General features: G+C 38.4%; 1 protein-coding gene and 1 long non-coding RNA gene across 2 annotated transcripts in view; both read right to left on the bottom strand.

Annotated features, from left to right (window-relative positions):
- tpcn3 (two pore segment channel 3) overlaps positions 1 to 20605 on the bottom strand; it is a 30978-nt gene extending 10373 nt beyond the window's left edge. Inside the window, exons 1-11 of the mRNA XM_004572618.4 lie at positions 20376 to 20605; positions 18505 to 18587; positions 17819 to 17933; positions 14861 to 14989; positions 13911 to 14027; positions 12482 to 12600; positions 11601 to 11702; positions 10387 to 10513; positions 8907 to 9114; positions 2576 to 2720; positions 2294 to 2479 (exon numbers count right to left, since the gene is read on the bottom strand). Coding sequence (XP_004572675.1) covers positions 2294 to 2479; positions 2576 to 2720; positions 8907 to 9114; positions 10387 to 10513; positions 11601 to 11702; positions 12482 to 12600; positions 13911 to 14027; positions 14861 to 14989; positions 17819 to 17933; positions 18505 to 18587; positions 20376 to 20465 — 1421 coding nt within the window. The 5' untranslated portion in view covers positions 20466 to 20605. The remainder of the gene's footprint in view (positions 1 to 2293; positions 2480 to 2575; positions 2721 to 8906; positions 9115 to 10386; positions 10514 to 11600; positions 11703 to 12481; positions 12601 to 13910; positions 14028 to 14860; positions 14990 to 17818; positions 17934 to 18504; positions 18588 to 20375) is intronic.
- Positions 20606 to 24137: 3532 nt separating this feature from the next.
- On the bottom strand, positions 24138 to 24902 carry LOC101479320 (uncharacterized). The gene has a single exon (XR_191798.3). It is a non-coding gene; the product is annotated as an uncharacterized LOC101479320 (long non-coding RNA).
- Positions 24903 to 27669: the final 2767 nt, after the last annotated feature.

The following is a 27669-nucleotide window of genomic DNA, read 5'->3' as shown; positions in this document are numbered from 1 at the left end:
GTCATGAAAATGAGGCAATTAACTGGCAAATACAGTGAGGAACATAAGTATTTGAACACCCTGCGATTTTGCAAGTTCTCCCACTTAGAAATCATGGAGGGGTTTGACATTCACATTGTAGGTACATTCCCACTGTGAGAGACAGCACTTAGAAACAATTCAGGAAATCACATTGTATGATTTTTAAAGAACTTATTTGTATTGCACTGCTGTACATAAGTATTTGAACACCAGGCAATCAGCAAGAATTCCGGCTCTCAAAGACCTGTTGCTATGCCTTTAAAAAGTCCACCTCTACTCCACTTATTAATCTAAATTAGTAACACCTGTCTGAGCTCTTTAAAGACACCTGTCCACCCCACAGTCAGTCAGACTCCAACTACTACCATGGGCAAGACCAAAGAGCTGAAATGCTTATGTGCAACAGTGCAATACAAATAAATTATTAAAAAAAAAAAAAAAAAAAAAACACAATGTGTTTTCCTGAATTGGTTTTTAAATGCTGTCTCTCACAGTGGCACTACAATGTGAATTTCAAACCCCGCCATGATTTCTAATTGGGAGAACTTGAGTGGAGTGTTCAAATACTGATGTTCCTCACTGTAATATAAACTAAATTTAACTGAAAAAAGTTGGTTTTTTGTTTTGTTTTTTAAATAGAACATTTTTGTACATTGTACCATTTTACCATGTTTTGTTTTGCGCTTTTCTTTTCAGTTTAGTTGTGAGTGGATCTGCCTGCTTTAGGTTTATCAATTACATCAAAAACTAATATTTTCACTTTTTCTGATTAAACCAAACTGAAGTTCATTTGAAGTTCAGAAAAGGTCTACAAATGTGCGCGCATTTGTGGATTGAATTCAATGATGGTGATTTTCAATATAGAAATTTCCCTTGTGTACAAAGACTTTTCAGTCTGTCCAATTCTTGTTGTTCTTAAATAACAAATTGTCACACTGTCCTTTACACACTATTCAAACACAATCAGATTTCCCAGTGTCATCACTTGAAGTTGTCTTTGTAGAATTTCTATTAAACTTTAAGCTTTATATAACTTGCATAACCCAAGTAAGCCAGTTGCTGGTTTTTGTTATATATTATTATTTTTTGTTTTATTATTATATTTCTCATTATTGAGCACTTGTTTAGTTTTACCCTTTATCCTATGTTCGACAACATATTTTGTTTTTATGTCTTGATGCATTCTCAATCATCCAGGAAAGTAAATCTCCAAAAGTTAATTCTGTTCATCTGGACGTAGCGTTTCGTGGGAGAAATGTTTCGTCACTCATCCAAGTGACGACTGAAGAAGTCACTTGGATGAGTGACGAAACGTTTCTCCCACCCCATATGGAAAAGAAATAGTAAAAACATATATGATTTACTCATGAAAGTGGCCACTTTCTCATTACTTTCATATTTTTTTTTAGTAAGTATACAAAACATACAAGTTTCATTATATAATTTTTCAAGGGATCTTATGTGTTTTCACTCTTGTATGCTTTTCATACAAGTTTCATACAAGACAGATAAAAACTTTATAAGATTTATATACATCTTTTCCATATGGGACAAAACGCTACGTCCAGATGAACAGAATCAACTTTTGGAGATATTTTGTTTTTACTTTTGACATTAAACTAAGCTCCATCATTAGGAAAAGTTCACTTCCCAAAGCTTAAAAGAGTAGATAAACAACCCGCTGAGCATCAATGACTTGGTCGAAGCACTTGAAGGCGTATGAAGGTAAAAGAAGCGGCTGATAATGTAAAAGAAACATTAAATCATGTCACATACCTTGTACTTATAATCTGGGATGTAGATAAGCTGTGTGAAATTCATGCAACACAACTTGTTGATCTTAGATTTGATTCACTTAAATACTTCCATTACTTGTTATATTAACAAATACTCAAAAATACTATACTATTTTAAGAAATTAAACATTTGACATAACACACAAATACAGTACATGTTAATTTATAAATGTCTACGTAAGGTTTTTGTGTATTAAGCAAGCAGACTTGGATTACACTGTTGGTTTTGATCTGCACAGTGGATTTTTTTTTGTTTTTTTAAACCATCTGCCTCACTGAAAAAGCTTGATCACACCCATGAATAGATGGTGCTGTGTAATGTCTGGATCTCTGATTCCACATGAACACCTGTTAAAATGTACCTTAAGCTGTCTGTAGATAAATCAGTACTGGGGATTGGTGAGTAAAGACAAAGTGTCAAAAGCACATTAATGACATTATAATGTTATACACTTGTTCTCACGGCATGTTCTCACCAGTTCCAAAAACTGTGTTTGGAGAAGAACACTCTGGGCTCAAACACATACAGCTTCAGCAGAATCTCCAGAATATACAGAGCCAGAAAAACCCACTCTGAATTCGCAATCATTGGATTCTCCTCATCAAGACCGATGAAAACAGCATTCACCAGTATGATCAGGTCATATACCATAACAAAGGCCCTGGAAAAGAACACATATAGTTCTGTGTTTGTAACTACTTACATCAAAATCAGAGGAAAAAAAAAAGAAGGTTTCAAAGTTGAATTTGTATCTTACCGGTGTTGGACCAGTTGGCATAGGAGTTTGCTGGGGGCTGACTGGTAGAGGGAAGGGCACAAACTTTGAAGTGGATGAGGTCTTGACTTAATTGTTATTATTTCAATATTCAAGAGGTCAGCAAGCTGGACAAATGCCACCTTACCTGTAAAATAATCATCCTAGAATTGTAATCAAAAACGTTACAAAGATATAAAAACTTAAACTTAGGTCTATTTTAAATGAATCATCTAATGCAGGGGTCGGCAACCCTGGGCACGCGTGCCAGCTCACGCGAAGGGTTAACTCAGACCTTCCCAAAGTGTGGGGCCTGCCCCCTAGGGGGGGCGCAGAGCCATTGCGGGGGGGGGGGGGGGGGGGGGCATGAAGAGGGGGGAAAAAAAACCAACAACACTTGGACACTGCTAGCATGAGGCGCCCACAAACGCAAAGCAGGAGATGAAGCATCGCTGAATATGTTTCCAAACCAACTTCATTCTAAGCCAAAGACTAGAAAATATGGTGAAGCATGTCTTCCCTTTGGTTTCACCTGCACAAGTGCCGAGGTAGGTCTCCCTGCAGGACTGGTTTTCCCTTCGTCAGGAGCACAGCTGGGCTCTTCAAATCACGGACAAACAGTATCCCACATTCTTGATTTTTAGTTCACAAACACTTGTTGTAATGACTAACTACTCCTGACATGTTGGAGATGTTTGCTCTTTATACAGTAAAGTTACAGCGGGATATAAATAATATCAGGCTGATCCTGCCAGGATTTGTTCCCCCAGTTCAAATCAGGGACAAACAGGATCTCACAGCTGTTTATGTTTTTAAACCTATTTTGCACAGAGGAGCACAGCTGATGTGAAAAAAGGCACATACCATAAACGTTGCGTGAAGAACTCTGTATTCCTCGTCCACAGGTAAACGGAAAAAAAGAGTTTTAAAAAAAATTTTTTTTCGGTGATTCGAAACGCCGTTTACGTGTGAACGGAGCAGATGCGTTTTCAAAAATACCCGTGTAGATGCGGACGTAGCGTAAAAGAGTAGTTTATTTTCTTACTACCTACAGATCACTAAATGTTTGAGGTGTGAAATAAACCGCAATTGAGCAAAATATGGGTGTGTGTGTGTGTGTGTGTGTGTGTGCGCGCACACTGTGAGGGGGGGCGCGAACATTTTTCTGTAAAACAAAGGGGGGCCCAGCGGAAAAAGTTTGGGAACCACTGGGTTAACTGATGGCACGACCATAGCTGGGCCCGGTGGGCCGATGGTGATTTTTCGTTTTTATGGGCCGATGCTTTTTTGTTTTTTTGTTCTTTTTGTAACGGCATGAACAATGAAAGGTGGTGGATTGGCCACATGCTGGCCGATGCGTAAAAATAACTCAGTTGTTTGGTGGTGGCTATGGCGGAGCTTCCACAGAGGCCAGCAGGTGGATGAGGGAAAGGGGAGGCAGGAGAAGGAGAGACCCGAGGCGGCCGCCGGTCCGAGTGTCAGGTGAACTGAACTTCAGGTAAGACGGTATGACCTGCAGTCTATCTGGGTCAGATATAAACCAAGTTTAGGTGGAGTTTATTTTCGTTATGCTGAATTTTTACAGTCAGTTACAATAACTCGTACAGCGTACTAGCTAGCATGACAGAGTTTCTATACAGCTGGGCGGGTGCTATGATGTTACTGATAGTGAATTTTATTTTATTCATAAAGGTTAGTTAGTAGAGTTGCCAACAGTCCCTTAAAAATGGAATGGTCCCTCGTTCATTGAAAATATTACGCATTTCATATTGAGCTGAGAAGGAACACAGTTTGTCCCGTACTTCAGCTACAATGGAAAAAGACTCAAAGCTGGAGTTATTCTGTGTGTTTACGCTGTCAGCGGTTTCTTCTTCTCTCATTCTCTCCCCCTCCCTCTCCTGTTTCTACTTCAATCATGAAACTGATCCATGATCAGCTGATCGGCTTTTCTCTCTTGTTTGTTTATCACTTTGTGCCAGAAAGAGGAAACCAGCGGATGTCGCGCTAAACAACAGCAGCACTTTTAAACTTGATCAGCTGTTGTTAGAATTAATTTCATATTAATTTCTAGTATCAGCTGATGTTTGCTGGAGCCACAGCTGTAAAGCTGCTGGTCATGATATGGTTTGGTTATCTGGTGAGATGGAAACATGAAGATGAAATCAGGAGATGTCCTTACTGAACCATCAGAGCTGAACAGGTGATGGAGAAACAGGTTTAACTTTTAGGTGACATGAATGAGTTGAAGGGAAGTTATGAACTGTTTCTGAGAGACAAATAACACCAGGATCCTTTTCTATGTAGCTGACAGCTGGTAACTGTGCAGGGGCGGGTCTAGCAAAGTGTTGCCGGGGGGGGGGGGGGGGGGGGGGCATTAACAGGGAGAGGTGGGAACAAAGAAATACTTTTCTTTCTTATTCTCATTTCAGATGTCTCGCTTTTAATAAATAATTATCTGAATCTTACAACCAAAGTTTTTATCTGATATAAAATGTATAGAAATCATACCAATGAGACAGTACATCACTGTCACAACAGCGTTTGTTTTCATTCAAAGGCTTTATGGCTTTTCCTATAATACCTGGTGGGCTGGTCTCTAGTCAAAATGCCCGGGCTGATTTTTTTGTCCCAGTCCAGCCCTGGGCACGACACGCAGGGAATTAATTTGAGCAGGTGCATTTAAAAAAAAAAAATGGCCGGGCCAGCGGTGTACATCACAAATTAGCTCGCATAGACACATTAGTTGTGCTGCTTCTTAATGATGGTATCTTAGCTAACAACCCCAACTACCAGATTCAACTTGTAATTGGCTAAAAATCACTTTGCCTACTGGTGAGAGGGACGTTGCTAGCTGGCAGTTTTTTCGAGCAATGTTGAAATTTCCACTTTCCAACACTTCAAATGCTTCAGGAGCTGTCTGCTCAGTGCAGCATCAGCACCACGGAAATCCGTAGACTCGAGACAGAATTCACAATGCGTTTTCGGGACTTGCAGGTGTATGGACCAATGTTTTCTTTTCTGATCAAACCAGAAAGCTTTAATGAGCAGCTGGATTTGTCTTGCATTAACTGGCTGGACACAGAGGACATCGAAATGCAGCTGATTGAACTGAAAAGCTCGAGTCTGTGGGGGTCAAAGTTTGCAGAACTACAGACGCAGCTGGAATCCACAGCTGTGCGTGTTCATGGAGCTGCATGTTCACCTGCTGGACAAGTTTAAATGTCTTCAGAACATTGCAGAGGCCTTATTGACAGTATTTGGCTCTGCATATCAGTGTGAGCATATTTTCTCTGACATGAGTGTCCTCAGGTAGCCGTCTGAATGCTGGACACTCGGAGACCTGTGTCTCTGAGTGGGAGACCAGAGATCATATTAACATGTGTGTCTCTGTATTAACAAACATGCCATATTGGCCCAGTTTATTTTTCTTATTACTGTTGTGAGGAGACCATAAATAGCATTTGCATTTTCTGTTGTACAGTTCATTTGCTGTTATGGATAAAAAGTCTTTTTTTGTTTCAAAATAGCTGATAACTATTCGCTGACAGCTGCCAACATCTGTGAACAAATATAATTCTAGAAAGTGGTTCTATATAGTCAGTGTTGGGGAGTAACGGAATACATGTACCGCCGTTACGTATTTAGAATACAAAATATGAGTAACTGTATTCCGTTACAGTTACCGTTTAAAAAGGTGGTATTCAGAATACAGTTACTTTGTTGAAATAAATGGATTACACTGCGGTACTTTCCTGTTTCATTTTGTCGCGGGTCAGGACTGTTTGGGTTTTGTTTGACAGCTACGTTCTGTTGTTCCAGGCGGCAGCGCTACAGTTGCCATGGTTACAGGGCGACGCTCTCTCTCTCTCTGCGACTGTGTGTTTCCTGGGTGAGAGAGCGCCTTTTCGTTGTTGTTGTTGTTGTTGTTGTGCTAAGCTAACAGGCAGAATGCTACAAGCATAGCTCTAAAGAATGTAGCATCATGGGCAGTGTAGTCCGTGTTGCAGGGAGAATGGACTGCCATACACGTTATGGGTCTGTGAGCGCTAGGAGGGAGAAAAAGGGGAGTGGAAAGGTACGAGCAGTCATCGAGCAAAAACGGGAGCTGGAAGCATGTAAATATAATAATAACCACTGCAGCCAAGAAGAGTGCCTGACGAGCCCAGTTGTAAGTAAGGTATTAAGACTCGACTGTACACTGTGTTCGTGTTTTCCTCCGAAAACAATAAGTTCCGTTGGAGCAGCCTTTCAACGCCTCTCTCTGTCTGTCGCAAGAAAAGTTGACCCACACAACAAAGTAAAGCTACGAGCCGCCGTATTAGTCAGAGGTCCCTTTACTACAGTTCGGAGTCGCGGACCTTCAGTAATAGTAATAAATCACACAGCAATAGTACATTCACGTTGTTGTAAAAAGCATGATAATATATTAAGTAATCCAAAGTATTCAGAATACGTTACTGTCATTGAGTAACGTAACGGAATACGTTACAGAATACATTTTGGGGCATGTAATCTGTAACGGAATACATTTTAAAAGTAACCTTCCCAACACTGTATATAGTGTGTAACTGTTAATATAGAGCGTTATTACATTTATTGCTAATGCAATCATATGGCACATTGACTTCTGAGGAAATATTATATGGCACTCATGATCAGAAAGGTTGCCGACCCCTGACCTAATGTAACAACCTTCTGTTTGTTAAATGCAGGAATTGCAGTACGCACCGCAAAACTGTTTTCATTTTTCCTTCGAGTATATAGCAGCATTTTTGGAAATTTTTATCCCCTGTGCAAGACTGAAAAATGAAGACAAAATGCCAAAAACTGAAGTAACTAACTGCCACTTGAGGCTTGCTCTGTAAGCAAGACTCCCATGTGAAAATGCAAAGTTTTATAGTTTTAGAAAGGATGTCTAAAGCATAGCACAAAAATGGTTTTCACAGTGAGGAAGAAGAAAACAGAAACAGCAAATTCATGCTATTGCTCAAGTGCAAAGTCACACACACTGCGTGTTCATAAAGCAGAGGTTAAAAACCAAGAGTTGTGGTTTAAAAAAATAATAATAATAAAATAAAATAAAAACCTGCATAAGAGGCAGTAGTAAATAACTTGATAGAGACAAAATCATTAAAGGAATTCAGGGATAACAACCACACACAGGGAAATATGTATAACTGTAAAGATCAATTAGATTTTTTTTTTTACTTGTTGGGTTGTATAACATCAGATGTTGTGGTTGGTGGAAAAATAGAAATGCTCAATGATAATGCATTTTGACTTCCTTCATGTGGAAGATGAGTGTGAAGACACTGACTCAGCAGAGTATGCAGAGCTGAATGATACTGGACATCTGAACAATGCCTCAGCTTCAAGGATTAGACTGGACTGGTGACAATTTAATGGCCTTTAGGTAGATTTAGGCCATGCAGGCTGTACTCAGTTTACACATGAACACGCAAAACTGTGAGACAACCTGGTCACCTACGGCTCTAAGCAATTAAAATGCATGTACATTTAATCTTATTCATAACCTTACCCTTATTCCAAAGCAAATACAAAATGTTGAGATATTTGTGTAGAATAATAGAAGATGTAATGCAGTTCCATAGTTTATCTGTGACATGCAATCATATTCAGTCGTACAGAGCCAGTTTGGCCTTGAAATGTTGCTAAAATGTAAAGAAGGCAGCATTGCACAGCAGCTTTGTTCATTTGTGCTGAATATTACACTCTTCTCATAGCTTCTTAGCTGTGGATCTGGGAACAAACGAACTATTTTGCCAAGTTGCATAGTGACGCACCAGGAGTTTATTAAAAGCTAGACAGAAATTTTACACTTTGCAATGCCTACAACATTATTGACTTTGCCTACTTGCTTAAATTACAATTTCAGGGGCATTAACCACGAGTTTAATGTTTGTCTTTGTGTTTCTTACTCTTTAAAGGTCACAAATAGTTATTTCAAACTATAGATGACCTTTTAACATTTTTACATGCATACTTTCATCATGTCATTCTCATTATGCCTTTCTCTTCCAACACTGCTCTCTCCTCTTCCTCCTCATCTCCAACCTCATCTCCTTAAATTAAGTCAAAGCTCTAACACATGAAAATGTACATAAATATGCTCAGTTACTCTCCATATTGTCACAATTACTTGTCAGCTGACTAGACATGTGACATGCAGATTAAACAGCTGACAACAAACCGGCTAAAGAAAAATAAATCTCATCCCTTCCATCTTGGGTACTTATAAAGAACTTTACTAAACTCAACTTCCCTAAACGTGTTTTGGATTTAAGGTGTGTATGTTGGTTTGGATATCACTCACCAATGGCCCCTTGGTTCTTGTCATCAGAGACGCTCCATAGCAGCTCTCTGTGAGCATTACTAAGGTTGGGTTGGACCAGTCGGACCAGTTGGTTCCAGCTGGCCTGGGTCACCACTGGCTCGCCGCCCTCCTCCCTTTGCTCCTGTAGGACACCAAATGCTCGCACCATCTTGTGCCTCTTAGCTCTCACTAGCTGCCGTACCTCTTCCTGTTGGAAATGATCATTTTCTTCTTAAATGACATGGAATGTGCAAAGGAAATCTACTGTATTCACAAAAGATGTGACATAAATTTATAGAAAAATAAGTACGTTTAATAAATAATTCCAAGATCCAGGTGCTGCTGTGACAAAGGAACTTTCGGGATACATCTTATTTGATTGAATTGACAAATATTAATCAGATCTGCTTGCCACTTTATATAAGTTGATATAATCTTACATGGCATATAGAGTATTTTGCAAAACCCTTTGCACAGCTTCTCAGGAGGTATGGAAAGTCATTGACTAATCAGACGTTTGGCGGTCAATCCCTGGCTGCTTCAGTCTGCATGTCAAAATACCTTTAGTCAAGATACTGAACCCCAAGTTGTTCTCTGATGTATACATCAGAGTGGCAATGCTTGTGTGAATGTTGCGTGATTTTGTACAATTCTAACGATCCTAAAAGTCAATATTGGCTCCAACGTCCTTTATTCTTTACCACGGCCTGATATTTCCTAGGCAAGCTTCCTTGTAGCTTTCCTGAAGTAGTCTTCATAAACAGTTCTCCAGGCTTCTTGGAGGAAATTCCATTTTATTAATGTTGAGGTCCTGGTTCTAGGGAGGCCAATCCATGACTGCTTGTGTTCCACCATGTGTTTTTCTAAAAATGCATGCTTTTATTGCATTGTCAGTGTTTTCGGGATCATTGCCATACTGAAAAATTAAGCCATCACCAAATAAATGGCCTGCCAGATGGTATTGCAATCAAATCTGACAGTGCATTTTTATGTACATAGTTTCATCAATTTTGACAAGATTCCCAACACCACCGGCTGAAATGCTCAAACTAGGACAGAACCTTTACTGTGATTTACAGATGGCTATAGACACTTACTGTACCCCTCTGCCAACTTCCTCTGAACATACTGATTTAAATTAAAAATTTCATTTTGGATTTATGATACCATAAGACCTGTCCCACTGATTTTCCGTTCAGTTTTTGTGGACTGTGGTATAGCTTAGCCTTTTCTCCTGGTTTCCCTCTCTTAAGAATGACTTCTTTATAGCTACGCTTCCACTGAGACTATTTGTAATAAGGCTTCAGTGAACAGTAGATAAATCAAATGCAGGTCCAGATACATCTCTCAAGTCCTGTGTCAAGTGTGTGTGGTTTTTTTTAAATGCGGAGTGGCTCAAAACTTTTGCACAGTATGGTATTTTTTAAAGAAATTATAAAAATATAGAGAACCTGCACAGGAAACGGTCACATGGCTGTACCTTCAAGTATTTTTTATAGTTGTTGTATACGACAGCCAGGAAGACGGACATGAAGATGTAAGTGTTGATAAGGATGTACACAATGAAGAAGACTGCGAAGAAGAAGTTGGCGTTGTATGCTGGCATCCTGACAATAACAAGCAGAAAAAAAGAAGTCAGGCTAAGATACAAAGACAAATAGATACTAATAGAAAGATACTAGATACTAGAAGAAGAAAAACGGTTAGTGTTCACTTCCTTCTTCTTTTCTGTAAAGCTCAGAGAGTTCCCTCTCAAACCAAGAGGTCAGCGCCAGAAAGAAACACAAGAGTTTGTGTGGTTTGAAGTGCTATCTAAATAACAACACTACTTTTACTTCACAAACAGTTTCAAAATACATTATGTCAAATACACTAATTAAAAATCTGAGAATTAGGATTATAACTGAGTTTGGCTGAATTGTGTTATTCATGTCGTCTCCTTGCTGTTCAGACATCACGCCTTATTGATCATATAAACAATTCCAGTATTCAAGGAATACATGCACAACATTGAATGCAACACAAATTACATTCAGTGGGTTTCATCTGAACAAAAATTTTAACAGAAATGAGAAAATCTGCTAATTTTTTTTAATCAACTGTCCTTTTTCAAATATTAATAGTTGGTTCATCTCGCCCTATGACAGCTGGGATGGAATAGTTGGTTCAACGAGATAAGCACTATTAACAACAGTGCTGTTTCTTTCTTTCAGTCAGAGCCACTGAATGATGTATAAGATGATGTGAAGATGTCCAATTTAGATTAAAAGGACAGATCTGGATAAAAATGTGACATTTATGCCAGTTTTATATGTACAGTATGTGAGATAAAGTGCATCTTAATTGCTCTCCAAATATTTAATCATCTATCATTAATCTGTGAATCTATTTTCATCCATGTTTCATAGTCATCTTTGTCTACTTGATTTTGTTGATTGTTTGACAAAATGCACATAAAACTAAAGTGGAATGAACCAACACTACATTCCATTTTGCAATCACACGCAAAATCTGACTTCCACGTATTTTCACAAACTGAATCATCTCAAAGTAAATACTATATAAAGTAACGTCATGCAAACACAATCAGGGATTTAACGTACTTTAGAAAAAGGCATGCTTCATGAAGACTGAAATAATTGTAAATTGCTTGATCTCAAAGAACACAAATTGAGATTTACAATACAAACTTACATGACGTCAGGGCTATTGGCCGTGGTGACGAGGACGTACAAGTCAAACATGATTTCCAGGTAGCTGGTGAAATATGGTGTTCCATTTATGTTCGTCAAACCTCTAGAGAGAGAGAGAGAAAAAATACATACACTTAAAAACTATTGCTAAAACTCAAAAAAGTCCTCTACTTTTTCACTAAAAACAAAACAAAGCAAAAAAACAGAACACATGGCCTCAGTAGAGCCTTTGGGAAAATGTTGACCATTGTCTAACTGCGCCAGGTGGTGTGGCTCTTTGACTGACCAGGAGAACATGTTTGTAAATGTTGCATAAGCTTAAAATCTTTGCTTATTTATATGGATGACATAGCTGGGTGTTTGCACAATTGCCTGTGCAAGCTCATGTTATAAATTACAATTTCACTGGTTGCATCATGCAAGATTTTATTACATAGAGAAAGAAAGAAATCCAGGTAATATATTTGGATTGGATCTCAGATCTTTACATGTATTCAGCTTGTTACAAAATGTCAGAGAATGACCCAGCAAGTCTGTCAAATCTGTTGTCTGTATGCTGCTTACTATTGTCCCTTTTACTCTCATTATTCCAGGCTTCTCACTACACTGCCTGAAAGCTATCATCTGTTACCTACCTGCCCATTATTCGTGTAGAGCGCTTTAGCTTTTGCAGGAAGTGTTTTCAAGTTGCATGGGTCTCAAAGACTCCCAAGTTATATGCAATGTAAATACAGCCTTTTAAAAGATAATAAACAGGCCAAAAAGATGTCACATATATGGAATGAAATAACTTGAATGATTCTAACTGAAAACAAGTTTAAAGAGAATTTGAAAACTGATGTCAAGAGCCAACCTCAGAATACAAAGGTACAGCTTTCTCACCGTTTGCCCAGCAACTTCAGCGCCATGAGGGCGAAGATGAGGATACTGAACATGAAGAGCAGGAAGACGTAGAAAATCTGAGGCAGAGCATTACGGATGCTCCTGAATGCTCTGCGGAGCTGAACACAAAGGAGCACACAGTGACACAGTTTTACATGCAAAAGCTCTTTCCTTATACACTTATCAACAATGTTTTCAAGTACCATTGGCTCGTGAAGTCAAACATTTACATGTTTAACAACATTATGTCTGCCTCAAACACTCCACAAATTCCTAACAGAGAAAAACTAAACATGATCCATTGATCAAACGGCAGAAAATTCATGACAGACAAAACACCACTTTGAGAGCCTTGATCACGTGAACACAAACAAATGCTCAAACTCTGACCAGATGTGAAAACATTTTCAAGTATGACTTAAACTGAATTTAGGACCAAAGCTTTCTACATGTCTGCAAACCACGAGTCACTTGGATTTCTGGGCAATTTGTCATTTACAACATACATGCATAAAACTTCTGTATGAGCCTAATCACCTCCAGGGCTGAGACTGGGAAAAAAACATGCCAAAAAATGTAGTGGTTAGTACTGTTGACACAGCAAGATGGTTCTTGGTTCTACCACTACTATGTTAGGTTAACTGGTGATTCTAAACTGGCCATGGATGTGAGATAGATAGTGTTTGAAGTACATCGAATAAAATATGCCTATCGAGCGGACAAGCATAGCAGCTGTAATGGTCCACTTGTGAAAATAGATTTGTTGGAGATTTTGTTTGACAACAAATCTGACTGCTGCACTGCCAGACAGGACAGGCAAAAAATAAAATAAATAAGTTAATTGTATAAATAATAGAAGTTAGTTTAATAAGACCTAAAAATTCGTTAAATAGAGCCATCTTGTGATGTCTCTGAAATATTTCTTACAGCCAAATCATTAATAATCCCCACAAACACATTATATTTGGTGTCAAAAAACACTGAGCTAATGAAGACGTCATATTTTGAGAATGAACTCCTAATGGGGATGATTTCTTCTTTAACATGTATTCTGATATATGTTATTTCTCTTAGTTTTCTTAGTAATTTCTCCTAATCTTCACTGTAGTACACAAAGTTTCTGAGTTTAACCCTAGGAATGTAATCATAGAAAGAAGACACCGAGACAGTCTATAGTAGAGCCATGAAAAATGTAACCAATGACCTACATTTGACTACAGTGCTTATCCTCACTTTACTTTTAGTGCTTCAAGCCTTCCCATATCAGTTCAGCAGAGCTAGTTCTCTCTAAAGGTGGTGCTCATTACAACTGAAATGGATCATCCTCTGGAGAGGATTTAATGAGGAAAAAAACGGAAAAAAATTGAAATGTTCATGGTAATGAAGCTTTCATTACTGACTGTGGATTGTTTAAACATTCAGCCATTACCTGCCGTCCCTCTGTGACGTTGACCAGTAGAAGCGGCCGCAGGACTCTGGACCAGCGAACACCATAATAATTTGCAGCTTTCAATGCTCCATAAATGATCATATCAACCAAAGTGAGCTAGTCAATGCACAAAAGAACAAAGTCATTTAATGGTAAATGGTAAACAGACTGGTTCTTATATAGTGCTTTTCTACTCTGAGCAATCAAAGCGCTTTATACAACTTGCCTCGTTCACCCAGTCGCACAAGCACTTTTTTCTATGCAAGTGCTTCTAACATTCACACACATTGAAAGAATACCAGCTTCAATGCTAGTATTTACTATCTATTTGCATTTCAAAGAGTCAGATGCAGTTCAAGATGCATATGTCAATACTTAAAGTGTTTCCATGACCAAACTAGCTAGATAAGAATAAACAGGATTATTCTAAAATGAAATTATTTGAGCAGTAGTAGAAGGACAGTCTTCTTTGAAATGAAAATGATTTCATATATAATACAAACAAAATAACAACTTATTCCAAATATTCCAGAAAATAAAAAGTTGTGCAAGAAAATTTGTGACTGAGAGCCTCAGAATCACTGAGTCACAAGGAAGCTTTACTACTTTGGTAGTGCTGAGAAAGCAACATCTTAGGCTAAAGGTTGTTTCACAACAAGAGGAAAGCCTTCTCAGCACATCCTGTCTCTGCAGCTCAGCACACGTTAACAGTTTCAGCTTTCAGACCCTAAACCAGGAAGTCCTCTGGGTGCACACTGCACACTCACCAACTGACAGGAATGTATAACCTCTTCCTAAGTACTTAGTCAAAAACATCTTTACAATGACTTGTTCTGGTTCTGTCTGAGTTAGAGGAGCCTTCTTCCAAAATCTTCCAATTAAAAATACATATATACTAATAATGTGTATAAACCCCTCCCCACAATAATAATGCAGATTGGCACTCCTACCGTGAGGATGACAATGATGCAGATATTTTTGGGATCTTTCCAGAACTTGTCACGGAGAATCACCTTGGCATAGTGAATGACTCGAATGGTGAAGATGAGCAGACAGAGTATCTCCACCAGCATGGTGGCCTGAAAAACAACATAACACAACACATGACCATACTTCTGATAATAATTTAACTTCTTGGACTTCACAGCAGCTAGTCTATTTCACTGATCTCAGCTGCACTACTGTAATTGCTGTATAGACCATCATACTGTACAATACAATAATTATAGTTTTCCAACTGTTTATTAATACTTGCAATTATATATCTACAACCTGTATAGTTTTCATATTTTTAAACATATGCATAACCTGTTCATAGCCTGCGCATACTTATAGTATATTCATAACATTCCTTCATACCTTGTACATGTAACATACTATAATAGATCCAAATTCTGTATTATATATTATTACTAAAGCACTTTCTGGATGGATGCAAACGGCATTTCGTTGCCATGTACTTGTGACATGTGCAATGACAATAAAGTTGAATTTTATTCTATTGTATTCTATTCTTCAGGACTGGTAAAATGTTGAATGGCCTGAAAATCTATTCAGTCTTTTTATAATAAAATGCTGAGGTGTAGACAGTAATTAGTATTTCTATTCATACAAGCCACAGAAGATTACATTAGAGTCAGTCAAAGTTAATGGTGTTATTAATTACTTTTACATTACCAGCTATTACTGAACTCCAATTTGGAATTTCAATGATTGCACATTTTACATATAGGTCAAGGGTCAAGTTCAAGGTCAAGTTCATTTATATAGCACATTTCCAAACCGTCCATACTGCACAAAGTGCATAACCATGTAAAATGCCACTGAAACAAATAAGATGTAAAACAATGATGCAGTAAAATATGGAAAAAATAAATAAAGTAAATCAATAAAAACAACTAAAACAACAACTAAGGCTGTTACAACCAAAATGTTTAGGTCAAAGTTTGTTAAAAGCCAGACGATAAAAATGTGTCTTCGGTAACGATTTAAACTGATCACGTGTTTGTGCAGATCTAATGCGGGATCTGCCACAGAGAAGGCTCAGTCGCCATGAGACTGATATAGAAAGACATAGAAAGACTGTAGCTACATCAAAATATAATATATACCCTAATACCACTATCTCCCAGTTTCATAAAAACTATAGCGGTGTGTAGTTGGTAACAAATTACTGCTGATAGAAAAGCAGCTTATTTTAAGTGATTAGAACATTATATTAGAACTAAACATCTTGAGCTGCTGCGTCTCAATCATTATCAAAGATCAGACATATGATAGTGTCTCCATAATATACCTCATCCATCCAAGCGTATTGACTGTACTTGACTGTAACTCTTGTTGTGCTTTAGACACCTGTTGTGAGCTCGCCGTTCACTCTAGCCAGAACCAGCAGCAGTAAGGCTCACCAAGACTGGGGAGCAGACCAAGAAATACAATTGCCAGGTGCAGTCCAAAATGTTGGAGTTGAAGTCTGTCAAGCTCTGGGAGAAGTCTATTTATATAAAAATGGAAGAGGAATTATTGCTAATTCGCATTGTCAAGGAGTGAAGCCAAAAAAGGTGGCAGTAGATAAACCGTTACTCAAAAAGCCATCTCTAGACCCAGCAGTCTTAGCTAATTATAGGCCAATCTCAACCTTCCTTTCATATCAAACATCCTTGAAAGAGTAGTTGTCAAACAGCTAACAGATCATCTGCAGAGGAATGGCTTATTTGAAGAGTTTCAGTCAGGTTTCAGAGCTCATCACAGCACAGAAACAGCTTTAGTGAAGGTTACAAATGATCTTCTTATGGCCTCTGACAGTGGACTCATCTCTGTGCTTGTCCTGCTAGACCTCAGTGCAGCGTTCGATACTGTCGACCATAATATCCTATTAGAGCGATTAGAGCACGCTGTAGGTATTACAGGTACTGCTCTGCATTGTTTTGTATCATATCTAACTAATAGACTTCACACATTTTAATGCTTTGCAGATAACACACAGCTTTATCCATCCATGATACCAGATCTCACACACCAATTAGTTAAACTGCAGGAATGTCTTACTCCCGGAAAAGCCTTCAGCTAATCCAAAATGCTGCAGCAAGAGTCCTGACAGGGACTAGAAAGAGAGAGCAGATTTCCCCTCTATTGGCTTCTATTGCATTTAATATTTCTTCTTCAGTCACCTTTCTCACTCACTATGTGTTAACAGACCTCTCTGCATTGAATCATACTCGTTATTAGTCTCTGTCTCTCTTCCACAGCATGTCTTCATCCTGTCTTCCTTCTCTCACCCCAACCGGTCGCAGCAGATGGCCCCGCCCCTCCCTGAGCCTGGTTCTGCTGGAGGTTTCTTCCTGTTAAAAGGGAGTTTTTCCTTCCCACTGTTACCAAAGTGTTTGCTCATAGGGGGTCATATGATTGTTGGGTTTTTCTCTGTATGTATTATTGTAGGGTCTACCTTACAATAAAAAGTGCCTTGAAAAAACTAACAAACAAACTAGTAAGAAAGTATGCTAGTTGTTTATTTAAACTGCTATATTTCACTTTTTTGCATTCATTAATTTTGCTACATACTTGCTAAATTTAACATCTGTATAAGTTTAATTACTAGTCAGCCTTTAAACCAAAATGAAACTTAGATTTACAAGAGCCCTCAGAACATCACTTAGTTAGTACTTAGTTTATATCAGAATAACTCTTATAGTGTTTTTTTCATAGACTCTGCTTCAATCAGCATGACAGAGGCTCAGATATTTCAGATATATCAGTTCCAATACTGTCTGCATCTCTGAATTTTTCAAAAAGCACTTACGATTGTTTGGACATTTGGCGCTGCTGACAAACCTTTTATTCCTCTCAGCACCCTTAGCCTGCACATTAAAAAACAGGACAGTGTCTCTGTGTGGCAGTTGCAGTCTTACCCATATAGGCAGAGGGTATACAGCTGGATCCTCGAAGATGGCAAGAGACAGATTGACCAGCATGAAGAAGTAGAGGAGTACCTTTAGGGCCCAATGATTATAGAGCATATACAGTCTGAAAATCCACACACAAAGTTGGATATTAGAGCAACTCACACTCATTATTCAATCCAAACTGCATGCTATAACTTAAAGTCCTCACATCCAAATGCATTTCACATTAGGGGGAAGTCATTTCACATCCCTCATAGTTTGCCATAGCAGATTGACTAATAAACAGGAGAAAATGTTGCATTTGCTGGGACAATATATTCTACATGAAAAATTATCCATTCAACAATGTTGATTTAAAGCTGTTATAAAGACTAATATGTATTTATTAAAAGTGAAATATAAAGTTATGACACCTTACAGTAAATATACAGAATAAAAAAAATACCAACCAGTCAGCACAGGCAAAGAAAGTCATCGTAAACAGAGCTAAAAGAAACTGTTCTAGTCTGACATGTTCAAACTGCTGGTCAAAAATTAAGAGGAGACGGAGAGGAGTGAAACATCTTCCAGGCTGAACAGATTAAATATACGTGTGTACAGAAATCAGCACAACAGAAATACAGCAGAGACAGACAAAATAATTATAGAATTTCCACATATTAAATATGGATGGATGGATGTGAAAGCCGCACCTGACAGCCTGAGGTGATGTGTCAAAGTAGACATTTCTGTTGTACTGGGCATCTGACACATAGATGGCAGCCAAGTTAAAATCCTGAAACACACAGAAGGGCATTTAAAGCATTTAAATATTACTCTCAATATAAGAAGATCTGCAAAATAAAAGGTATTTAACGCTGAAAAATTAACAAAAATTAAAACAAATCTACTATCTGATTGTCTTTTTTAGTTACATATAGTTGTTTGTTTCCTTAATTCTCACATTTCCTTTGTCTGTTAGTGGATTGTTTTTTGTTTTTTCGGCCGGCTTGTGCGATACATATATGAATGGTATGAGATCAAGTGTAAACCATCATTATGGTATTATCCATAGGCACACTGGCTAAGGTACAGCATGAATTACAACAGCCTTACCTAAGCCATTTCTCTGTGTGAGATACAGCAGGCAAAATCAGTTTTGACCATGTGACAAACTGTTGCTATTGATAAGAAATTCTCACCAGAGAAACCATCCAATCCACACATGCAAAGAAATCAAAGCACAGATCCCGATAAATTATGTGTAATATAAGAAATGATACAGAAAACATACTGAACACACTAAGAAAGGGGTGTACAAAAAGGCATGGAAAGTCATGACACCAGCTGAATAATATCAGTAAGCAGTCCTGCCACTTGGTTCAAATTGATGTTGGTTCATTCAAACTGATGGCCTATAAAAACATGTCTTATAAGAAACATGGGTAAAACCAATGAGGACTCTCAAGACCTTTGAAGCCTTATTGTTGCAAAACATACTGAAAGCATTGGTTACAGAAGAATTTACAGAAGAAACTACTGAAGGTTCCAGTGAGCACTTTTGAAGCCAATATCCGGAAGTTGAAAGAACATTATTTCACCATAAACCGGCCACGACCAGGTGCTCACTGCAAGATTTCAGACAGAGAAACAAAGGCAAATGATAGTATGCATGTTCAATACATTTTCCACTCTGTCATTTCTCATTATTACACATAATTTATGGTAATCTGTGGTTAGATTTCTTTACATGTGTAGACCGAACTGGTTGTTATTGGCATCTGGTGAGAATTTTACATCAAAAGCACCTTTAGAAATATATTTACTTAGAAAATTGGTGGCACGTTCAATACTTATTTTACCCACTGTAATTATCAGCAGCTTCACCGAAAGGTTGAGGAAATGAAAACAACTTGCAGAAGCACAGACTCAGGGTCAGCAGTGACCTGCTAGACAGAACCTCAGTGATGGATCCTTGGTTCAGGGCCAATATACATCCCAAGCACCAAAAGACTAGTGCACTTAAACACAAAACTGTGTTTGAGGTCAAGTCTATGCTGTCTGATTAATTGGTGACCACAGTGCATGAGCCTGAAGGCTAGCAAAGAATAGTGCAACTGGTAAGAATCACTGGCAAGCAGGTCCTGAGCTGTGACGAGAGAGTTTTAAGGTGATTTACAGTGATTTAATATAGAAGGCAGTTCACTCAAATAGTGGAAGGAACATATAGATTGTTTGTTTCAAGCATTGAACCATCTGTCAAAAATGGTCCGTGAAAAAAAAGGGTCCCCTTTTTTTTTTTGTTTTTTAAACAGTCGTCCAAAGCTATCGAATAAAATCTATTTTATTTGTCAATGATTCACTTAATGCACAATAAATTCATCTTTAACAGAGAACTAACTAGGGAAGTTGGAAGCTGTATACTAGTGATGGGTGCTTTATGGGGCTTAAAGGACAAGAGTCCAACAGTTTACTGCAGTCGTGGAATCATTTGCACGTTCTCCAGGCCATCCGCTGACAGAAAACCTGCACAATCACATTATAATCACTTGTAGTTGTGCAGGAGCGTCCAGCTGTGTCATACCTCTTCGCTTTTTGCTGTATTCCCTGTGTTTGAATTTCCTTTTCTTGCAGACGCTTCGGGAATGTTTTCATTCTTCTCTGATTCAGACATCTCTCAACACGACCGACACAAAACGTCCCAAAATGTTTCTTCTAACTTTTTAATGACTCTCGAAATGTCTCCAAACTTTCACTACCAGCTCCTCGGCGTTTCTAAGTGGTGAAAAAAAGAAAAACATATATCCAAACTTAGTTTAACCCTCTGATGCATAGTGGTCACTGGAGTGGACAGCTACTAAAACGTACATATCTCTTTAATGCATTGGTTTCTATGGTGGAACTGCATATTAGCCTCTAGAGTGCTCTCTGCTGCCATGCTCCATTGAGGTCAATTCAGTGTTCAGTTAGTGCAACTGCAAGTAAATTTCCTCTGAATCAAAGATGGCAGACAAACTGTCACCCCTGCCGACCACTGCTGGCATATCCTGTCAATCCTTCTATGCTAAAAGAGCCCAACAGGTAAAAAAAATATGATGATATGCAGTAACATCTAGGGAAGGATATTATCTGTTTGGAATAAGAAATTGTTATGTCTAATATGTAGAAAACTACGATTAACCATGTGTCCACTGTAGTGGACATCATGCATTACCCACTATATTTTTTTAACATAAGTCATAAATTGTCTCACTGTTTTTTGGGACTGTTTTGGTTATAAGTAAGCATATAATTGTTACATTTATAAGCTACTCATTTAAAATGTATATTTCTGTGCAGATCAGCTGTAGTTTGAGTTACTATAATAATTATTTTATCATATTTTGTAGACTTCAAATGCAGCAAAGAATAAGGCAGCGTACAGAATAGTCCAGGAAATTCCATCCAGCTCCAGTGATGATGATTTCATTGATGAGTGCAGTGATGATGAGCTCAGTGATAAGTCCAGTGATGATGAGAGTGGCTGCCAGAGCAGAACAGAGACATAGGAACTACGGACAGCCTAGGTGTGATGAACACAGAAGTGTTTGGAGATGCAGAGACTAAGATGTCAGTTTGTGTTTTCTTCCAGCATGCTACTAAGGGCTTGGTAATACTGTCCTGCATCGTTATAGAACTGTGTAGACTCAAAAATGTTTCTCTTGTTGGAGATAGTTTGCCATATTCAGGTGTAGGATTCACAGCTAGGACTGTTGATTGGTTTTGTTATTTACGTCTAAACATTGGGGCCTTATGAGTTGAAAGTTCCAAAAAAATTGCTGAGATGTTTTTCAAAGGATACAAGCAAACAAGTGTTTGTATATTTACAATAGAACACAAGGTAATTAATTTTTATAGTAAATTCACAGTATTTCATGCTAAGTGCTCAGGCGCATGTAGTCCACTGGAGTGGACAAGTTTATAACTTTATAAAAAAACATATTTTTGGGAAAAAAAGAGTTGAACATTTTTTTTCATGTCCTGAGAAGAATAAAAGCACTTAAGAAAAAAATCTTGACCAAGGCTTTCATAATTCATGCATCAGAGGGTTAAGTCGCACTTTTTGACGTAAACGTCACATCAAGCGTCATCCACGAGATACGCATCAGAGGATTTCTTTCCAGTGGCATAAAAATGACAACCGCTTGCCATCTATCTCAGCCTACTGATATCTGGTCAGAGCCGCTTCAAGTCTTGCTCCAATAAACCACGACTCTTGCTGACTTCACGGACCAGCGGAATGAATAAGGAGGAAAAAATACAGTGATGTGTAAAACAGGCTGATTACCATTAAACAAAGCAACAACAAACTATCTCATATTCCCTAATAACGAAGTTGCAGATAGCGAGTAAGTAATAGACTTACAAAACGCAAAATGTTACGTTTTAACCAGATTTAGAGTAGTTGACCAAATGTCTCAATGAAAATCAACAATAAATGCATAAAAGGTTGAAGATTTTTTTTAAACTTTGAATAAATAAGTAAAAGGAAAAATCCTATTTTCGTAGCATTGTTGCTACATGTCATTGTTACATGTCCCTTTTTATTCTTGTCCAATTAACCTCTACAATTTAATTTGTTCTATACTTATTCCTTTGTAGTGGTTTCTATAAAAGAATTATTTTTGGTGCTTTTTTCTTTTATGCCCACCGTTTTCACTGTTGAACTCGTATTACTATGCTGTTGTATTTTTCAGACATTACTCGGAGACAGTAAAAGCACCATGTGGTATCATGTGACTCAGCACGATAACGGAAACTGGGAGAAAGAGTCAGAGGCATTTCAAATAGTGGGAAAATTAGGAGAATATACAGAAATACAAGTTTTTGCGTTATTGTAGGGTCTTCATCCTACAATATAACGTAAGAAAACGTTTTTTTGAACATGCAATTTATTGAAAACAATGCTTAAACTGAAACAGGCTGTTTTACAGATGATCAAAATCTTAGAACCACATGCCTTTAAAATGCCAATTCTGTGCAAAAATGTGGTTTCGTTGTCATTTTCTGTCAGGTAGTCTCACTGTCATAACTTTCTGATGGCAAAGGCAAAAAAAAAAGTTCCCTTTTTGAACGTGGTTGGGTTGTTGAACTGCATAAGCACGGTCTCTTGCAGCGTCGCTGCTGAGGTGGGATACAGTAAGACAGTCATTTGGAATTTCTTAAATGATCCTGAGTGATTTTGTTTTATCCAAATAAAATTGAATTCAATTCAATAAATTAATGATTAATTAATTAAAGAGCAGTGACCTTTTTTATGTTTTTAGGAGTGAAGCTTTGTGGATGATCCTTAAGCCTGTTAGCTCATTTCTGCCATTTGTAGTTGAGATGTCATTCTTTCAGTTCATTTTTCAGAGCTTGTGACCACAGGTGATGGTAGATCGATCTGTAAATCGTCAGCTTCCACGCTGAGCTCTCCCTTCATCATAGCAGATGTGTACAGAATCCACATCACAACTAGTATGGTGAAATACTAGTTGTCTCTCAATCTTTAGCTCTTCCTCCTGAGACAGTAACTTGCTCCTGTTGTTCCTCCTTCAGCCCAAAGATCAAAGAGTTGGGGTATTTAACACCCCTAAGTGGGTACTCCATCTTTCCCCAACTGAAGAGCATGGCCTCAGATTTTGAGTTGTTAATTTTCATCCCAGTCACTTCACACGTGTTGCAAACTGCCCCAGTGTGAGCTGGATGTTGTTGATGAAGCTAAAAAAAAAAAGATACATCATCCATAAAAAGCTGAGATGAGATCCTGCAACCACCAAACCAGACACTCTTCACCACTTGGCTGCAACTGACCAAAGACGAGAGATGGTTATTTTATACATTTATTTTTTCCAAATAACTGCACTAACAGTTATCACCTAGGTTCTTGCTGATGATCTTGGAGCCCATTCCAGCATGGAGCAAGTCTTCAATTATGTCCCTTCAATCAACAGCTCTTTGGTCCTGCCCATGGTGGTGAGGTGGTTGGAGCAGCAGATATCAATTCAGTGGACATGTGTGCATTATACACAAACGCTGAAATCAAAAGTATCTGTAATTGACTGATTGTAGTCAACCTGTACGAATTCTGGCTGGGTTGTAGGGGAACAGATTCCTATTTCACTCAATGACATACAAAACAACCTTTTAATGTATTTTTTAAGATTGTTTTTGTTGATGTCTCTCTCAATTAAAATGAAGCTACCATAAAATTTATTGCTGTTCATTTTTTGTGAGCAAATTTTAAATTTCTTCAGGGGATCAAATAATTATTCCCCTGACTGGACCACCGGCTTGACATACTCAGTAAGCAAGAAACTTAAGGTAAGGGGAGATTCCAACAGATTTATTTGATATGGATATGAAAACAATCACATTTAATGAAACAATGTTTTTTTCTTAATGACAAGAAACAAATCATTTTGGATACATTTTTAACACAGTATTAATACTGTGGTTTTAAGTGTCTGCCCCAGTTGAAATAAAATTTGACTATTTGTGCTTTAGGTTAAGATAATTCTTGTTAGCAGCACTGACATCTATAATTTTAGGTGTTTAAACTGAATTGGTTAACATGAAGAAATAAATACAATCTCCCAACAATACACTGTGAAGCTGAGTAAGTCCACCCTTTAAATCAACATAAAAAAAGTCTTAATCACGACATTTATTTTATTGAAATATACATTTCCATGTTTTTATTTACTTTAAATCACAACTTGAAACATCAATTTATTTTTAACTAACTCAAGAAAAGTGTCAAACTGTCCAACAAAACTGATTTTTTACAGCAATCATTTCAAACTTGACATTCTCAAGTGGATGTGGATGGATGTGGATAGAGTACAGTCTTTATCAGTTAATGTGGGGCACAGTCGTCTGGAGGCTGATTTCTATCCTTCCATCATTCCAGGGACTTAAATAAAAATCAGTCTGGTCTCCCTTCAACAGTTTTCTTTTTGACTGCAACCTCAGAGCGCACCACACTCTTCATAGTTCTCTGCATTATCCATGTAGCCAGGTGGATAGTCACAAAGGCACCAGAGACGGCCCACAGCCAGTTCCTTCTGAGCCAGCTCTGAGGTTTCATGGTGACACCACTGCAGGGGAAGAAGAAAAACAGTATTTACTCACAAACACTTGGTATACAGAAAAACATGGCAGGGAAGCCAAATAAAATTGACCATTTTCACAGTTATTGGGAGGAAGAGTTTGTTTTTAATCACAGGTAAACAAAGGGTGTATGTCTCACTTGCTGCGGCACTGGGAAACTGAACCATCTGAACTGTGAGCTGCAAGGAAAAGGTAAGACTGCTGCTGACATGATAAATGCATTTAAAGCCACGATGAGAAAAAAGCCCTGCACTTTCCCTCCAAACAGCCACTTTGTTCTCACTGTTTCGATGATATCACATGTTTTAACGACAGTCCAGCCATACTACAAGTGTGATGACTGCAAAGTGGGGTGTACAAATACAGCTGCTCTGTGACGGCCTCAGAGGTTGTTTAAGAGAATATTGGGAGCAACAACACCATGAAGTCCAAAGAACACACCAGACAGGTCAGGGATAAAGGTATTCAGAAATTTAAAGGAGGCTTAGGCTACAAAAAGATTTCCCAAGCACTGTTCAAGCGATCATTCAGAAATGGAAGGAGTATGGCACAACTGTAAACCTACCAAGACAAGGCCGTCCACCTAAACTCACAGGCCGAACAAGGAGAGCGCTGATCAGAAATGCAGCCAAGAGGCCTGTGGTGACTCTAGACGAGCTGCAGAGATCTACAGCTCAGGTGGGGGAATCTGTCCATAGGACAACTATTAGTCGTGCACTGCACAAAGTTGGCCTTTATGGAAGAGTGGCAAGAAGAAAGCCATTGTTAACAGAAAACCATAAGAAGTGCCGTTTGCAGTTTGCCACAAGCCATGTGGGGGACACAGCAAACATGTGGAAGAAGGTGCTCTGGTCAGATGAGACCAACATGGAACTTTTTGGCCAAAATGCAAAACGCTATGTGTGGCGGAAAACTAACACTGCACATCACTCTGAACACACCATCCCCACTGTCAAATATGGTGGTGGCAGCATCATGCTCTGGGGGTGCTTCTCTTCAGCAGGGACAGGAAGCTGGTCAGAGTTGGTTCACCTTCCAGCAGGACAACGACCCTGAACATAAAGCCAGGGCAACAATGGAGTGGTTTAAAACAAAACATATCCACGTGTTAGAATGGCCCAGTCAAAGTCCAGATCTAAATCCAATCGAGAATCTGTGGCAAGATCTGAAAACTGCTGTTCACAAACGCTGTCCATCTAATCTGACTGAGCTGGAGCTGTTTTGCAAAGAAGAATGGGCAAAGATTTCAGTCTCTAGATGTGCAAAGCTGGTAGAGACAGACCCTAAAACACTGGCAGCTGTAATTGCAGCAAAAGGTGGTTCTACAAAGTATTGACTCAGGGGGCTGAATAATTACGCACACCCCACTTTTCAGTTATTTATTTGTAAAAAATGTTTGGAATCATGTATGATTTTCGTTCCACTTCTCACGTGTGCACCACTTTGTGTTGGCCTTTCACGTGGAATTCCAATAAAATTGATTCATGTTTGTGGCTGTAATGTGACAAAATGTGGAAAAGTTCAAGGGGGCCGAATACTTTTGCAAGCCACTGTAACTCTGACACTCATTCTATTTCAATTGATTACATATCAGATGTTTCTAAAAATTGACTGCAGTCCACCTGTGATAAATTCAGTTGATTGGACATGACTGGGAAAGGCACACACTTGTCTATATAAGGTCCCATATGTAACAGTGCACATTGGCGCACAAACCAAGCCGTAAAGTCCAAGGAATTGTCTGTAGACCTCTGAGACAGGATTGTATCGAGGCGCAGATCTGAGGAAAGGTATAGAAAAATTTCTGCATCTGCAAAGGTACTTATATAGATAGCTTGGCTAAGTACTTGCTCAAAGGAGGTCATTTGCTTTATCGGTATTACTGTAGGATATTGCCGAGTTGTTGTAGGTTAGATTTGGTGCCATATAAATACAATTAAATAGAATGTTACATTATCTTGATAGTTTTCATTCTTGAATATCTTCACCTGTTAAATTATAAAAAAAAATCTCTAAGTTTTGAAAATATAAAATAGATGGATAAAACTTTACACTTTGACCACTCAGACCAAAAAATCTATTCCCTGTAAACATTTATTCATTCATTTGGGTGTGACTCTTATCAGCTTTTTGGGCTGAGTTCTAGTGGGGGATGGGATGATGTCTGTGGAAATTTGTGACAGAACTGAGCACGGCAGTTGCACAGCAAACTGAAACTTCCAGGAAACAGGACATTAGAGGACTACCAATACAAATTATGTCTGACTCCAGTCTATTTACACCTACAGGCGAGCTGCCACTCTTTTACTGATAAGGATATACACATCCTGGACGGTGGTTTGGAGTCAAGGAGGCCATTTACGAAAAAGGGAAAGACGATCTCTGAATCAAGGAGGGGGCCTGAGGGTAAATCTTTCATCATCTTATGATGCTGCCTTGCCAGTAATCAAATAACCTGCTGGAATAATCAGATGGCCAAAGGGGAAACTGAAGCCACTAACATCAAGACAAGAAATCTCCTTCCGTGCATGGAGGGTTAGCCCCAAATCCAGCACCCTGAGACTGTATGCAAAGTGGAAGGAAGATGAGAACTAGTCAGTGTCAGAACTACTATCCAGGATGAGACAACAAAGATTTAGTTTTTTGTTAGTTTGTTTTAGTTTAGTTTAGATGTATTCACTATAGTTTAGTGAATACCTCTTGCAGCAGAATCCCGAGAGAAGAGAAGCAGGAAAAGGAACCAT

The sequence above is a fragment of the Maylandia zebra genome, linkage group LG6 (genome assembly GCF_041146795.1).
Source record: "Maylandia zebra isolate NMK-2024a linkage group LG6, Mzebra_GT3a, whole genome shotgun sequence".
In the NCBI taxonomy this organism is placed as follows: domain Eukaryota; kingdom Metazoa; phylum Chordata; class Actinopteri; order Cichliformes; family Cichlidae; genus Maylandia; species Maylandia zebra.
Note: the sequence above shows the minus strand (reverse complement) of the source record. Positions and strands in the feature narration are given on the sequence as shown.